Source organism: Octodon degus, unplaced genomic scaffold (genome assembly GCF_000260255.1).
Source record: "Octodon degus isolate 3935 unplaced genomic scaffold, OctDeg1.0 scaffold00030, whole genome shotgun sequence".
NCBI classification, from domain to species: domain Eukaryota; kingdom Metazoa; phylum Chordata; class Mammalia; order Rodentia; family Octodontidae; genus Octodon; species Octodon degus.
Window position 1 is genome coordinate 20267037 of NW_004524606.1, and position 15497 is coordinate 20282533.

The following is a 15497-nucleotide window of genomic DNA, read 5'->3' on the forward strand; positions in this document are numbered from 1 at the left end:
ATTTGACCCAGAGCCCAGGCCATGTGTGTGAGTGAGACAGCCCTTTGGGGCCTGCTGGATCTTCATTCCATGCAGAGCCCAAGCCTGGCATGTGCGTGAGACCACCAGGGGCCTGCCAAATCCTCATTTGACCCAGAGCCCAGGCCTGGCATAGAACCCTGCAGCAGAATTCCCTGCAAAAAGGCTATAAGCAAGACCCACCCAACTGATTCAGGAACAGAACATCTTGCCAGAGTGGAACAGAGGGTTCAACTCTAAGGGCTGCAGCAGGAAGAAGTGGAGCACAGCAACCAGCCCCCAAGCCACACCCACCTGGATGACTTTGAATTTGATAGTTCTGGACATGGTGCCAAGGTAATAACTTTATCTAAGTTCTACACCAGAGGTCAGAAGACAGTGATATACAAAATGAGAAAGAGAAGGAAAATAATGCAGTCTCAGGCCCCGAATCCACCCAGAACAAATGCAGAAGACACTAGCATAGAAGAAACTGGAAAACACACACCTGAAATCTTTGAAATAATAACGTTGGAAGTACAGAAACAACTGCAGAAAGGTATAGAGGAAATCAGATTAAAAATAACTTCTGAAGTAAAAAAAGAAATGATAACTATAATGAAAGAAGTACTAAGTGTTCCTAAAGAAGGCACTGATAAAAAAAGAGCAGAATATAAAAAAGATAGAGTCCTTGAATAAGCAATATAGGAAAGAAATAGAATGCATGAAACAAATTCAAAGTGATATACAGGAAATTACAACCTCAATCACAAGCTGGAAAACCGTTTGAATGAAAGGGAAAGTAGACTTTCAGACCTTAAAGACAACATTGCAGCTAGTAAAAAGGTAAGAAAAGATCTCTTAAAAAGAGCCAGAATGCAGGAAAAAAATAATTCAATACATGCAAGACAATGCAAAGGTGAACAACGTCAGACTAATAGGCATCAATGAGAAAGAAGGAGTCAATATGATATAAAAAGAATATGATTTAAAAAGAATATGAATAGAAGTATAGCAGAAAACTTCCCAAATATGGGGAAACAATCTGATATTCAGGTAACCAAAGCATATAGAACTCCAAATGACATCAACTTAATTAAAAACACAACCAGACATATGATAATCAAGATCCCAGAACTTCAGCACATGAACAGTATACTAAAAGCCTCTAGAGAAAGTAAACAGGTCATATTTAAAGGAAAACCCATCAGAACAATGGCAGATTTCTCTTCACAAATCATCAAGTCAAGAAGAGCATGGAGCAAAGTGCTACAAGTCTTGCAAGAAAACAAATTCCAAGCCAGACTGATATACCTTGCAAAACTCTTTCAAGTGTAATGGAGAAGTGAAATACTTCCATGACAAAGAACAATTAAAGAATTTCATGATGACAAAGCCAAGCCTACACAGACTACTAAAAAATGTTCTAAAAGGGAGCAAAATGACCACAACTTCATGAATGAGAATGGAAAGAACCCCTGGAAAGAACTCTACAAGTGGATCTATGAGTCATGATTCTATCTGGGTCTACAGGGTGGATATTGAGAAAATAGTAGCTCAGTCCCACAAGTGACACCTGACCACCAGTAAGTGTTATGGACACTATTCATGTCCACAACATACTAGAACTTTGTGCAATATCCTATCCCCAAACTGTTAGAAGTGCTTGTCATATACTTGCCATTCCAGTATTTATCTTTTTTTTTTTTTTTTTTTTTTGCTTTGCATGCCCTCAGGGCAGGTTTGGCTGGCTTAAGCTGTGGGGATTGAACCACAGCAACCTGAGCCTGACAGCTTTGTTGAAACAGCCCTTAAAGAACTGAGCTACTTTGCAGGCCCCTATCTTATGTTTTATGCTTAGTAATTCTTTACTATCATGAAAACTGTTTCTTAGTTCAATTGTTTTTGGAATTTTTAATTTTTAGTTAATTAATATTTATTTTTTTGAATATTGCTTAATCTTGATTTTTGCTTTAAGATTTGCACTGTATCTTTGACTACAATCTACTTAAAAGACATGGTATGATATTTTCTAGTACTAAAAAGTTTAAAAAGTCTATTTCCATTTTCCATTGAGTTTATATTACTTTTTCCTTGTCTTTTACACACACACACACACACACACACACACACACAAATATACATGAAAAAATGTGTATAACTTGACATAAGATTGACACTTTTTCATAGACATCTTTAATGACCTTTTAAATGGGTTCATCTAATCTATTTTTATCATCCTGTATGACTATCATTTTGAGAGCTCTTTATTCTTTATCCAGGACCACACAGAAACTTCTCTTGCTTTGTGAATTATGTTCTTTGTTATTTCCTATGTTACATCTGGTGGTATTAGAATATTACAAGTTTGTATAACTGGAAAATAGTTTACTTTTAGTTTTTTTTTCTTTTTTGGTGGAACTGGGGATTGAACTCAGGCCCTTGCATTTGCCAGGGAAGTGTTTATTCCACTGAGCCATCTCCCCAGCCTCACTTTTAGTTTTCAAAGGTATGTTTGCTAAGTATAAAATTCAAAGAGGACAGATTTTTTTTTTCCTTTCAGTATTTTAATTAGTCTGGTTTCTTAAATACTTGGGCTTTTCTTTTTCTTATATGGAATAAGATGCTATTTGATTTTTTTTTTTTATAGCTAATATTTTTCTATGTATATGCTTTAATGGTTTTTTCTTCACAATTAGTTTTGGACAATTTCATTTTTGTGGGGGGGTACCGGGGATTGAACTCAGGCCCTTGCACTTGCCAGGGAAGCACTTATTCCACTGAGCCATCTCCCCGGCTAAGATGCTATTTAATTTTGTTCTTCCACAGGTAATTTTTTTATGTATATGCTTTAATGATTTTTTTCTTTACAATAAGTTTAGGACAATTTCATTTTTTTTGTGTCTTGGTATGATTATATTCAAATTTCTTGTGCAAAAGTTTGATTTTTCTTGGAAATGTGGTGTTATAAGTTGAACTAAATTAAGAAATTTTAAATTTTTAAATCATGCTATGCATTCATTTCAGAAATATTTCCCTAAAATTCACTCTGCCTACATCTTATATCTTTCACATTTCAATATTTGTGTACAATTTTTAAAATGATATGTAATTATTGATTTTCAATAAAGTTAAAAAAATTAAAAAATGCAACAGAAAAAAAGAAGAAAAGAAATAGAAACATTTGAAAGGACTTGAATGAATGAATTATTTGCTGAAAACCTCCTGCTGGAACCATCCCTCCCAAAATCTTGCTTTTTGCTAATGTAACTAGTTCTGGACATGAAGCCTGTGGAATGTAAGAGAATATATGTGTGTTTTAAGTTGCAAGTTTGTGATAATTTGTTATAGCACCCATAAGAAATACACAGAGACACAGGGAAGTGAAGTGTTTGCCTGAGGTCCTACAGCTAGAAAGTAGGTAGGCACTCTTGGTTGAGATGAACTAATTGATTCTTTCTTTCTTTCTTTTTTTTTTTTTTTTTCCAGTACTGGAGATTGAACTCAGAACCTTGTGCTTACTGGGCAGATGCTTATACTACTGAGCTATCTGCCCAGCCCTGATCTTGCCTTTTTATTGATCCAAGGACAAGTATTACAGTTCTCATTAACATGATGCTCCTGTTGGTCATAGCCTATAAGCAGCTAAAAGTGCCTTGAAATAATACCTTTACTTACCACATTGAAACTCATAAAAACACAGCACCATTCTTGACCAGCCCTCCTTCACATAATATCAATTCCTTAAAAATAATATATTATGCTCAGTGTTGTAGCATATGCTTGTGATCATAGCACTCTAGGTAACTGAGGCAGGAGGACTGCAAATTTGAGCCTCACCTGGGCAACTGAGCAAGACCCTATTTCAAACTTAAAGGCTGAGGCTACATAGGTCAGTGTGTAGGCCCTAGCTTTGATCTCCAATATCACAACAACAAACATTATACAATGTGTGCAAGAATATGACCCCCTTTCTACTTCCCATCCCACTGTGTTGGATAGTTGGCCTTTGCCAAAGGCCAGTAATCAATCAAATCTAGCACCAGCTGTACACCCTGCAGGACTGTCTTTTTCAACAGTGTTTTATATCTTGAATTTTTTAATCACTGTCTTAGGTCAGTTTCCCTAGAAGCAAAGGTTGAGAGAGGGATTTGAATATGATATCTTGAGGGGGAAAATGCCTGTGAGAGTGATGAAAGTTGGGTAGTTAAGGGGAAGGAGCTGAGCAAGGAACAATAAATATGTAGGTAGTCTGCCTTGTACTACTGAGCCTCCCCTGGGTGGGACTGGTCATGCAACTTTTTGGGAGGGTTGGTTTGGCTGTTGCCACCTGAGAGAAATTTTCTAGAGAAAGGGCCACTGTACATTGCTATGACCAACACCCCCAAATGCAATGTGTAGACACAGGAGTGGATAGGTATCTTGCTCTGGACAGGCAGATTTGGCAGACCACCTACCATCATCTTGGAGAGCCTCTCTCCTCCCAGCCCCATTGCACTCAGGAATAAACCCAGGACATCATACTAGGCAAGCCACTACCCTACACCTCAGCCTTTTATTAATTTTGAGGAAGAGTCTTGCAAACTTGCTCAGGCTGGCCTCAAACTCATGTCGTTCTTGATTCATCATCTAGAGTAGATTTTGTCCCACCATGCCCAGCTTATTTTGCTTCTTTTCAGAAATACATGAAAAGTCACTCTGGCTTTGGCTGGACTCCTGGTTTTATACAGTTTTAACCTGAAATTAGGGATCTAAATTCCTTCTGCTTTATCTGTGCTTCTCTGGTGTAATGGCTGATATATTGTGTCACTTTGAGAACTTTAGGAGCTCAACTCATCAGGAGGCCAGGGTCCTCACTTTGTATACATTCTGAGCTCGTGGAAGAGGAGGGCTTGTGTGGACAGGTATCTGGTGAGGAAAAGAGGCTTGATTTCTCCCTTTTTTCCCTCTTATTGCTTTTGCTGTCTTCTGCCACCTTGAAGAGTTGCCTTGTGCCATGCCACTTTGCTTTGGAACCAGCTGATTATGGACTGAAAACTCCATGACTGTGAGCTGAACCTTCACAAATTTCCTTCTTTAACTTTGGTGTCAGGTATTTTGTCTCAGTAAGGAGAGAAAAATAATTAATTCATCTGGTAATTAGGATCTTAGCTCTTTGTGTTTGTACAAGATTTTCTAAAGACCTTTTCATTGCTTGCACCTGCTGCATCTCCCAATCAGGTGTTCATGAGCTTTGGCTCAGTGAAGACCATCAGATACTTAAAATCTGCTCTGTTCTTTTAGCCTTGCCCACTGGCTTGGGAAAGGCCAGGTGAGCTTTAGGCTGGTTGGAATAGCCACTAATAGGAGAATGCCTATATTATTCAGCCTGTGGCTGACTGATGAAGAGCTACATTCGTATTCAGAAATTTATGGACTCTCCTCTTGTTGTGTGTGGATTTAACCTAGGTGTCTCTCTAGTGTTTAAGTAATCTGATAGTGTGTTTCATGAGGCCAACAGGCTAACCCAAATTCCAGAAAGGAACTGCAATGTAAGAGCCTTTGCAGAGTGAACACCTATTAACAGATGCTTTAAAAGAACAGAACGTAGTAAAGCGATGGGAACTTCCTTTCAAGTCTAAGCTGAAAATGCTTGTAACTTATGTCTTGCTTGCCCAGATGATGCAAACTGCATCCAGCATCTTGTAAACTGCCCTGTTGAGAGGGCTGCAGCAGTGGAAGGAGGCTTCTTCTTTTATTTTCTTATTTTATTGAGAAACAAATACCAATGAGACAGTTTTAAAACTGATTAATAGTACAGTTTCAATAATTAATACATTGTACATTGTTATCTTCTTAGTGGTTATCCATAGTATAAGATGCAGACAGGATATCCTGTCCAAACACTATTAGTACAAATCTTCTCATTGAATTAAGCAAAAGTAGCTGTATATCTATCCTAACTATTCTGTATTTACAGATACAAAATGGTCTTTCCTTTGTATCCCCTTTTTTTGTTTAGTCCTGTCAGAGATGAGTATTCCATTGGCATCTAAATACTATAGGTGCATGAATTCAGCAAAACAATCCAACACAGTCCAGCAGTCCACAATAGTAGTGGGTTATCCACAGAAGTTGTTGACTTGAGCCTTTTGCACCTCAGCATATTAATATGGCTTTACTTTATACTTTTTTATACTTTTCTTCTGGATGGTTAAGACCAAGATAAAGCAAGTTCATATAACAAGAAATGTACCTTTTGTATCTGAGAAGATCAGTCAAGTACCCTCAGGATGTATCCTGTAACCCTGTACCGCAGTTTGCAGATCCTTTGTCATTGTCAGCCATGTGGATGAGTCACGGCCATTGCTTGACCAATTTGTAAAAGGAGGCTTCTTGCCAACAACCCAAGAGGAAACATATCCTACCAGCAACCACCAGAGTGAGTTTGTAAGCCGACCCTTCCCTAATCGAGTCTAAAATGACTATAGCCTTGAAAGAATAGGAGCCTGAAGAGCCAGCTAAGCTGTTCCCAAATTCCTGACACACAGCAACTATGATGCAATGATAGGTGAAGTTGTAAGTTGCAGTGTTTATGAGTAATTTGCTAAATAGGAATTGATAACTATCACAGTGTTCTTGGGAACTTCAAACTGAGGCAGACCCTGTATTGTGCCGCTGTAAAACTTTATAGATAAATAATATATATCCTAATATATATGTTAGGATGCCATAGATAGATAGATAGATAGATAGATAGATAGATAGATAGCTCAGCAGTCTAAGTGCCTGCCTACCTGGCAAGTGCAAGGACCCAGGTTTGATCCCAGTATCGCATGCTGTGCTGCTAGGCTGGCCACCAAAACTGGGCATGGTGGCACTCTCCTGTAATCTCAGCACTGAGACAGGAGGATCACTACAAGTCTGAGCTGCATAGCAAGACCCTGTACCAAAAATAAATAAAGAAATAAAAGATTTAAAAGATCAATATATATATACATATATATATACATATATGCATATATACATATCGCAACTAGTTCTTTAGGTCATTAAACACTAGTCATGAAGGTGAGTTTTCATAAGTGAATCATTTAGCTGTGCTGCTATTTTGGACTATTCTGACTACTTTTATTATTTCCACATCATTGTTAACTACCTAGAAAAATTTGCTCTAGACTTGGACTTACTGGGGCACAACTCTTCTTGTGATTCTTCATATATATTGTCTGATTGCCCTCCAGAAGGTTTGTTGTCACTTTATCATTTTATCATGATAATTTGATAATGCATTTAGAAAATTTATTCTGCATGGGAAATCCTTATTCTACATCATTCAGATGGCTTTATAATTGTCTCTGGATTTCAGAATTGAGCTCAGGGCATGACACATAGTAGGGTCTGTTTATTGATAGAAAAATCATTTATAAAAGCTGGTTGATCTTTGTTTCAAGCGAGACATGGTCCCTGGACCACACTTGCAGAGTGCTTGAGCAGTGGACATCTGCTTCTCTTTGGAAAGTGCCTCATCACTTTTCTGGGGCTGTATCTTTTCAACCCTGTTTGGTTTGGACAGGGCTGCCAGCCAAGGATGCCTAACGGCTTCTGCACAGGTCCCCAGCTGGCCAGAGAGCTAGTAGGTGTACAGATATCTGTGACCTGGTTAGGGCATTTTGGGCTGTGCAGATCTGCTGGGGATAGGAAAGGGCACAAAGCTTCAAGGGGTAGGGAAGGGCCATGAAGGCTTGAGTCCAGAGGTGTCAGCACCTCACATGGATGATTCATATTAGATGAGCTCAAATCCCCACACAGTTTCTCATAGTGTCCACCTATGTGATTGGCCTCTATGTGGATAGCTTTTGGAAGCCATTAACATTTTTAAATCTATTTTTTTTAAAGTGTTCATCATTCACAGTCAGGAAGCAGAAGTAATTAAGAGGTTATTGTGGGTACTCAAGATCGAGATGGCATGAGTAGTTTGGATTTGGGGGCTGGAGGGTTGACTATGAGATAGAAAGAAATGGGTAAATTAGGCTGGTATTCAGAGGGTAAAACTAAGTGTTAGGAAAAAATAAGTAAAGGACCAAAGTCACATTGTGCCAATTTACTTGTAGTAGTAAAAATTAGATAAAATTAAAAATTTCATGTTTTTAGTTACATCAGTTACAGTATAAATTCTCAGTGTAGTTATTATCATTTATTTATTTTTTGTATTTTAGGGAAGTGTCTTCAGGGTGTTCAGGATCTCACTACTAGATTGGACTCTTAGTGATCCATCTGTTTACAGCCCCCCCTAGAGCTGGGATTAGAGGCACATGCCACCATACCCAGTCTTCAATCGCTGTCCCAGCATGTCCTGGTGTGGGGCTGGCATGGCAGGCCCAGAGATCAAACCCCCAACTGCTACACCTGCTTGCAGGTGCTTTAATCTGCTGAGCTATTTGGCCAGCCCTTCTCAGTATAGTTATTATATTGGACATTTCCACTGTTGTAGAAATTACAATTAGATGACAGTAGTATAGAATCTAGGTCTTTTGAAATTACTCCCCCCCCCCTTTTTTTTTTCCTTTTTTTGGTGTAGGGAGTTGAACTTAGGATCTTGGGCTTGCTAGGCAGGCACTGTGCTGCTAAGCTATATCCCCAGCCCTCCTTGCTTGTGTGCGACTGGGATTGCTAGTCATACTACCCACTTTGGAGGCTCTGTGTATTGGAAAGAGAGAACAAGTCAGTGAGTCTGCCTAGGGGTGCTCCCCAGTTCTTAGAACACACAGCAGGGTCCAAGGTAGCTTCATTATTTTGCTTCTTAATTGCAACTGAGCAGATAGGAGCAACTGTCACTAACAAACTCATGTAAATTTTTTTGTTTCTTTTTGAGATAGGGGGTCTCAGTGTGCAGTTCAGGTTGGCCTTGAGCTCACTACATAAACCAGGCTGGTCTCAAACTCATCATGATTTTCCTGCCTCAGCCTTCTGAGTGCTTGGATTACAGGCATGCAGCACCATGCCCGGCTTTGCTCCTGTAAATTTGATCATTAGGCCACCTGGTATCTTTCTACTCAGAGGGGCCATGCATGGACCCAAGCATTTAAAGCATTGGTTTCAGCCACACATATGGCTAGAATTGCCCATTTCTGAATGAGATAAAAGATGTTAGAAGAATAAAAAAATTACTTTTGAAGACCCAATACTATTATGGGCTACTGGACTCTTTTAGAATATTTTGCTCAGTTAACACACCTATAATATTCAAATAACGGAACTTAACAAAAAAAGGGGATACAGATGAGTGTCCATTTTGTATCTGTGTATTCAAAGTGGTTAGGATAGATATATAGTTACATTCTCTTAATGAATAGAGGGATTTTTTCTAATGGCATTTGTAAATAGGATATCATGTCTGCATCTTGTACAGCAATTAACCACTAGGAAGAATGTATGCAATGTGTTAATTATTGAAACTGTTCTACCAATTTGATTTGAAACTGTCTCATTGCTATTTGTTTAACAATAAAATTATGGAAAAAAGTTACTTTTGGTGAGTACTATTATCTATAATGAAATAAAATGGAATTGCAGCACATACAATTCAATCTTCCATTTCAGAATTTTATTAATTCCAATCCCACCTGAATCAGTAGCAGGGTCTGAGAAGGTAATAAAGTGAAATTATTTTTCACAACTTTTTTCCTCAAGGACTGGTAATATACAATGAACTATATGTTTAAAAGAGCAAAAATTTGTTTCAATTTCTCCTGCTGCTTTATGACCATTTTGTGTTGCTTTTAGCTTCTGGACATTGTGGCTTTGAACTCACCTTAACGCCCAGACATGGCAGCAAATCCATGGGATGTACATTTGCCTCCTGATCTTTTCATCCATTATTTTCCAATCATTAAAATCTTGGCCAATGAGTCTGAATGTTGCCTTAGAATCCTTCCCTCCTCAGCAGTCCAAGCCAGGGAGAAATTGGGTCAGAAGCCTATTGGCTATCCTTGGGTGCTGAAGAGGCATTTTTTTTTTTTTCCTGGTGAACAGTAAGATAAATATTCATTTCTAAGAACTGCAAAAGAAAAGTTGTTGAGAACAGTCTCCTTGCGGAATGGAAAGAAAAGTCTAGTTCTTTCAGAAACTGTGAAGAAGAAATGGTAGCAGTAACACCACGAGAAAGCAGGACCACCAGCGTGATGATGATTTCTCAGCACTCCCTCTGTACTCCCTCCCCAGCCAACTTCCAGGAACTCATGTACTGTTCTTTTTTTTTCAGTACTAGAGGTTGAATCTGGTGCTGTATCACTTGCAGCCCTTTTTTATTTTTTAAATTGAGATGAAATTTGCTAAGTTGCTAAGTTGTCCAGGCTGGGCCTGAACTATTTTTTTATTATTAGATAGAAATCTTATTTCTTTTTTTGTTACTAGTATATGACTAACAATATATAGTGAATAACTTCAGAGTAGGGAGTTGTTACACATATGTTACATCTTTTTAAAATTTTGTTTTATTTGCACATGACTGCAGTACATGATGCTTATAGTCATCCTAGAGAGTAAGTACAGGACCATAAAACATTTTGATTCTTTTTTATTCCCCTTTCCCCCACTCAACTTCTCCTTCCATCTCTCGATCCCCTTTCCCCATCTTCATTATTATTATTAATGTTATTTTAGCTCATATTTAGGACATACAATGCTCACTTCATTGTTGGTATTTGGTACATGTATATGACACATCTTAAATATTTTTACTTCTTAGTCCTTTTTACTTCCTTTTCTCCTCTTTTTCCTCCTTTCTTCTTCCCCCCTTCCATCCCTTTTCCATTTGCAAAAGGTCTACCTCCCTGTATGCTATAATTTGTCTTTTATTTTGCTTTTTAAGTTTTTTATATTTTAGGTTTTTCACAAAAGACAAACCATGTGACATATAGCCTTCTCTGTCTGATGTATTTTGCCTAGAATTATGGTTTTAAGCTATGTGGATCTGAACTTGTGGTCTTCCTACTTTAGGCTTTCAGAATCCTGGGATTATAAGCATGTACCACCACACCTGGATTGTATACTAGTATTTATTTTTTTAGTTGATTTCTATACCTTTCACTTCTTTCTTTCTTTTTTCATTAACTTTATCAAAATCAATAATTACATATCATATTAAAAATTGTAGACAAATACTGAAATGTGAAAGATAGTCAGAGTGATTTTCAGAGTAATATTTCTGAAATGAATACATCACATGAGATTAATAATAGATTGCACATTGTAAATAATTTACAAAATTAAATGAATATAACAAAAATTGTCCAAAATAAAAACGAAGAATTTACAGATCAGTCATATAATAGTTCACTTTGTGTCAAAATCAAGAAATTTATATTCATATAATTAGAATTCTCAAAGTAGAAAGAAGTAAGCAATAAATATTTAAAGATTTAATATTTCTGAATTTAGTTGGATTTATAACACCACATTTCCAAAAAATGAACGTTTTGCACAAGAAATTTGAATAAAATCATACCCACATACACAAAAGTGAAATTGTCCAAAACTTTTTGTAAAGAAAAAATCATTAAAGCATATACATAAAAAATTAGCTATGGAAGAACAAAATGAAATAGCATCTTATTCAACATTAGAAAGAAAGAAAAAAAAGACCAAGTGTTTAAGAAACTAGACTAATTGAAGAAATTAATTGAAAGAAAGGAAAAAAAACAGATTTGTCCTCTTTGAATTTTATACTTAGCAAATGTATCTTTCAAAACTAAAAGTAAAATATTTTCCAGTTAAACAAACTCGAAATATTCTGATACCTCCAGATGTAGCATATAGGAAATAACAAAGAGCATAATTCAGAAGGCAAGAGAAGTTGCTGTATGCTCCTGGATGAACAATAAAGAGCTTTCAATATGGTAGTTATGCAGGACTATGTAAAATATCTTAGATGAACCCATTTAAAAAGTCAGTAAAGATTTCTATGAAACAGTATCAATCTTATGCCAGGTTATACACATATTTTTTCATATATGTGTGTGTGTGTTTGTATAAAAGATAGGGAAGAAGTAATATAAAGTCAATGGAAAATGGAAATATACTTTTTAAAGTTTCTAACACTAGGAGAAAATATCATGCCATGTCTTTTAAATAGATTGTAAGTCAAATATACAGTATAAATCTTAAAATAAAAATTAAGATTAAGCAATATTCAGAAAATTAAATGCTAATTAATTAATGATTGAATGTTTCAAAACAATTGGACTAAGGAAAAGTTTTCATGATAGTAAAGAATTACTAAGAATAAAACATAAGATAAATACTGGAATGGCAAATAAAAGACCAACACTTCTAACAGTTTGGGGATAGGATATCACACAAAGTTCTAGTGTGTCACGGACATGGAAAATGTCCATAACACTTACTGTATACCAGTATTTTTATAACTAGAGTCATATTGATGAGCCATGGGGCTCTTGACCAAATGCAGCAAAATGTATTCTGCCTCAGATCTGGTTCTGATTCCATTAGTTTTCTTGTGAATCACTTGGCAAGTCTTTTCCTCAGACAAGAAAACAATCTGAGGTGCAACGGAAGAATTCTGCAGTGTAGGAAGACTAGGGGAATAAGTATTAGTAAATGAGTGGGGGACTAAATGAACATTTCTGGAGCCAGGAATATAGCTCAGCAGCATAAGGGGCTGGCAAGTGCAAGGTCCTGAGTTTAGTCCCTGGTCCCACAAAAAACAAATAACAAACAAAAAAATCTGTAAATGAACATTTCCAAAAATGGGTTCCGTGAAACCATTCTCCAAGTGCTCATAGGAGTCTCTGGTTAAAAGCATTTTGTGACCAACCATGATTTCAAAATGCTGGTCAGACAAAGTCATGGTGGAGGAATATGAGAACTCTAAACATGTCAAAAGATCTTGTGACTCTTCTAAAGAGAGATTCAAATATAGTATTTTCAAAATTTATTAGGTTACATATTTTTTGACTTTTAAAATTTAACTTACAAAAGTTATAAACCTGGTAGTATAAGAAATATATTTAATTTTAGTCCAAACTCATTTTATAAATTATGAAAATTGAGTTTGAAACATGTTAACATGACTTTCTCAAAGTCTTATTGAATTTGAGTCTACCTGAGGCCAGTGCTTGGACCACCACATTTTATGTAACTGATTGAAGAATTGTAAGAACCTTGTGTACTTAAAAAAACAAAACAAAACACCCAAAATAAGAGATACTTGATTAGTACCTTCTCCTTTATGACAATTATTAGTGTTAGAGGTTAGATGTTACACATCTCATATAAGACACTGTTGAAGGCTTGTCTGCTAGCCTGTGGTGCTCCAAGGAGGAGGGGTCTGGTGGGTGGAAGTCATTGGGATGTGCCCTTCAACAGGATTTTGGGACCTATGGATTTTTCCTGTCTCTGCTTCTTTGCAAGTGTCTTTTCTCCACATTTGCTCCCTGCCATGATGTTTTCCTTCATCACATACCCAAAAGCCATGGGATGGTTGGCCATGGATTAAAACCTTTGAAGCTGGGAAAATGAAACTTTCATTCTAATAAGTTTACTTTGTCAGGTTCACAACTATGGAACACTAACATGCTAGTATAGTATGCACCAGAGGTAGGAATGGCTAATGTGAAATTTCAGGAAGAGGCTACTAAACCCGACTGGTTCATAATTTGTTGACAACAGGGGCTGAAAATGAGAAATCTTTGTTGTGCTTGTTGACTGTGTTTATCAGCTTTCTATCACTATTGCAAAATACCTGAGATAATTAATTTCTAAGGTGAGAAGCTTTGTTTTGGCTCATAGATTTAGATGTTTTAGCCCATGACTGAGAAGACCCATGTCTGAGGCAGCAAATCATTATGGGAATATGTGGTGGAGCAAACTGTTCACATCATGGCCAGGAAATGAAAAGACAAGGAAGAAGGGACTGAGGTTGCACAGTTCCCTTTAGAGGCCTGCACATCCAATGACTTAAAACACTAGGCTTGACCACCTAAAGTGCCACATTGGGGACCACACTTTTAATACATAAACCTTTAGGAACATCCAAATTCCAAACCTGATGTCTTAGCACTGATGACTTTATGAAAAATGAGTCCTGTTTTGTTTTTAACTTTTTTAAAAATTGTATTTGGTATAGGTTCTCACTATGAAGCTCTGGACTGTAGTGATTCTCCTGTTTTCAGGCTCTCTAGTGCTGGGATTACAAGCATGTGCAACCATGCCTGATCTCAGTGACAAGGTCAGTGCTCCCAGGGCTGGGGCCAGCGTAGCATGTGGTGCCAGGGATTGAACCCAGTCCCTCTGCTTGCCTAAGGAGGCACTTGCTTAGTCTGCTGAGCTATCTCATTGACCCTCCTGTTTTGTTTTTATTTTAATTTTATTTAATTTTATTTTTTTTTGCCTCAAAAAGTGACATTTATTCAAAGGAAAAAAAAAAAAAAAGAAAAATTGACAAGATGTCCATCCCTCAGCTCCCTTCCCTCCCCCCTCTGGCTGCTCCTCAGCCACCCAAGGTTGAACTCTGGTTGGGGCTAGGCAGCAGGACAGCCCTCTCAGATGAGGTCAGCAACATTGAGGGGCATCTCTTTAATGGAGGTGTTGTAGAAAGTCTCAATGTCTCGAAGAGTCCTTTTGTCTTCTTCTGTCACCATATTAATAGCTACACCCTTACGGCCAAAGCGGCCTCCACGACTGATTCTGTGGATGTAGTTTTCCCTGTTTGTCGGAAGATCATAGTTGATGACTAGCGAAACTTGCTGCACATCAATGCCTCTGGCCAGTAAGTCAGTGGTAATCAATACTCTGCTGGAGCCAGACCAGAACTCCCTCATGATCACATCTTGTTCCTTTTGGTCCATATCTCCATGCATGGCAGAGACAGTGAAGTCTCGGGCATGCATCTTCTCTGTGAGCCAATCAACCTTCGTTTGGGTGTTAATGAAGATGACTGCCTGGGTGATGGTCAGGGTCTCATACAAGTCACATAACGTGTCCAGCTTCCATTCCTCTTGTTCCACGTTGATGTAAAACTGGTGGATACCCTCCAGGGTCAACTCTTCCTTCTTCACAAGAATCCGAATGGGGTCTCTCATGAACTTCTTGGTCACCTCTAGCACATCAGAAGGCATTGTGGCTGACAACAAAACCACCTGGGTGTTACTGTTGAGCTTTTGGAATATGTCATATATCTGGTCCTTGAATCCACAGCTCAACATTTCATCAGCTTCATCTAACACAAACATCTTGATATATTTGGGAGACAGGTATCTGCAGTTAAGCATATCAAACACGTGGCCAGGGGTTCCCACGATGATATGGGGAGCTTCCATCTGCAGCTTCTGTACCTCAGCATGCACATTGGTGCCCCCAATACAGGCATGACACGAGGCACCCATGTAATCTCCTAATGCCATGACCACCTTTTGTATCTGCTGAGCCAATTCTCGAGTGGGAGCCAGAACCAAAGCCTGGGTAGCCTTTAGATCTAACTCAATCTGCTGCAGAATTGA

At 37.8% G+C, this 15497-nt stretch overlaps 1 protein-coding gene across 1 annotated transcript; it reads right to left on the reverse strand.

Annotated features, from left to right (window-relative positions):
• Positions 1-14413: 14413 nt before the first annotated feature.
• LOC101590293 (eukaryotic initiation factor 4A-I-like) lies at positions 14414-15494 on the reverse strand (the record flags this gene model as incomplete). The annotated part of the gene is made up of 1 exon (XM_012514356.2): positions 14414-15494. A coding segment is annotated over one exon (954 nt), but the record flags the coding sequence as incomplete, so codon positions are not given.
• Positions 15495-15497: the final 3 nt, after the last annotated feature.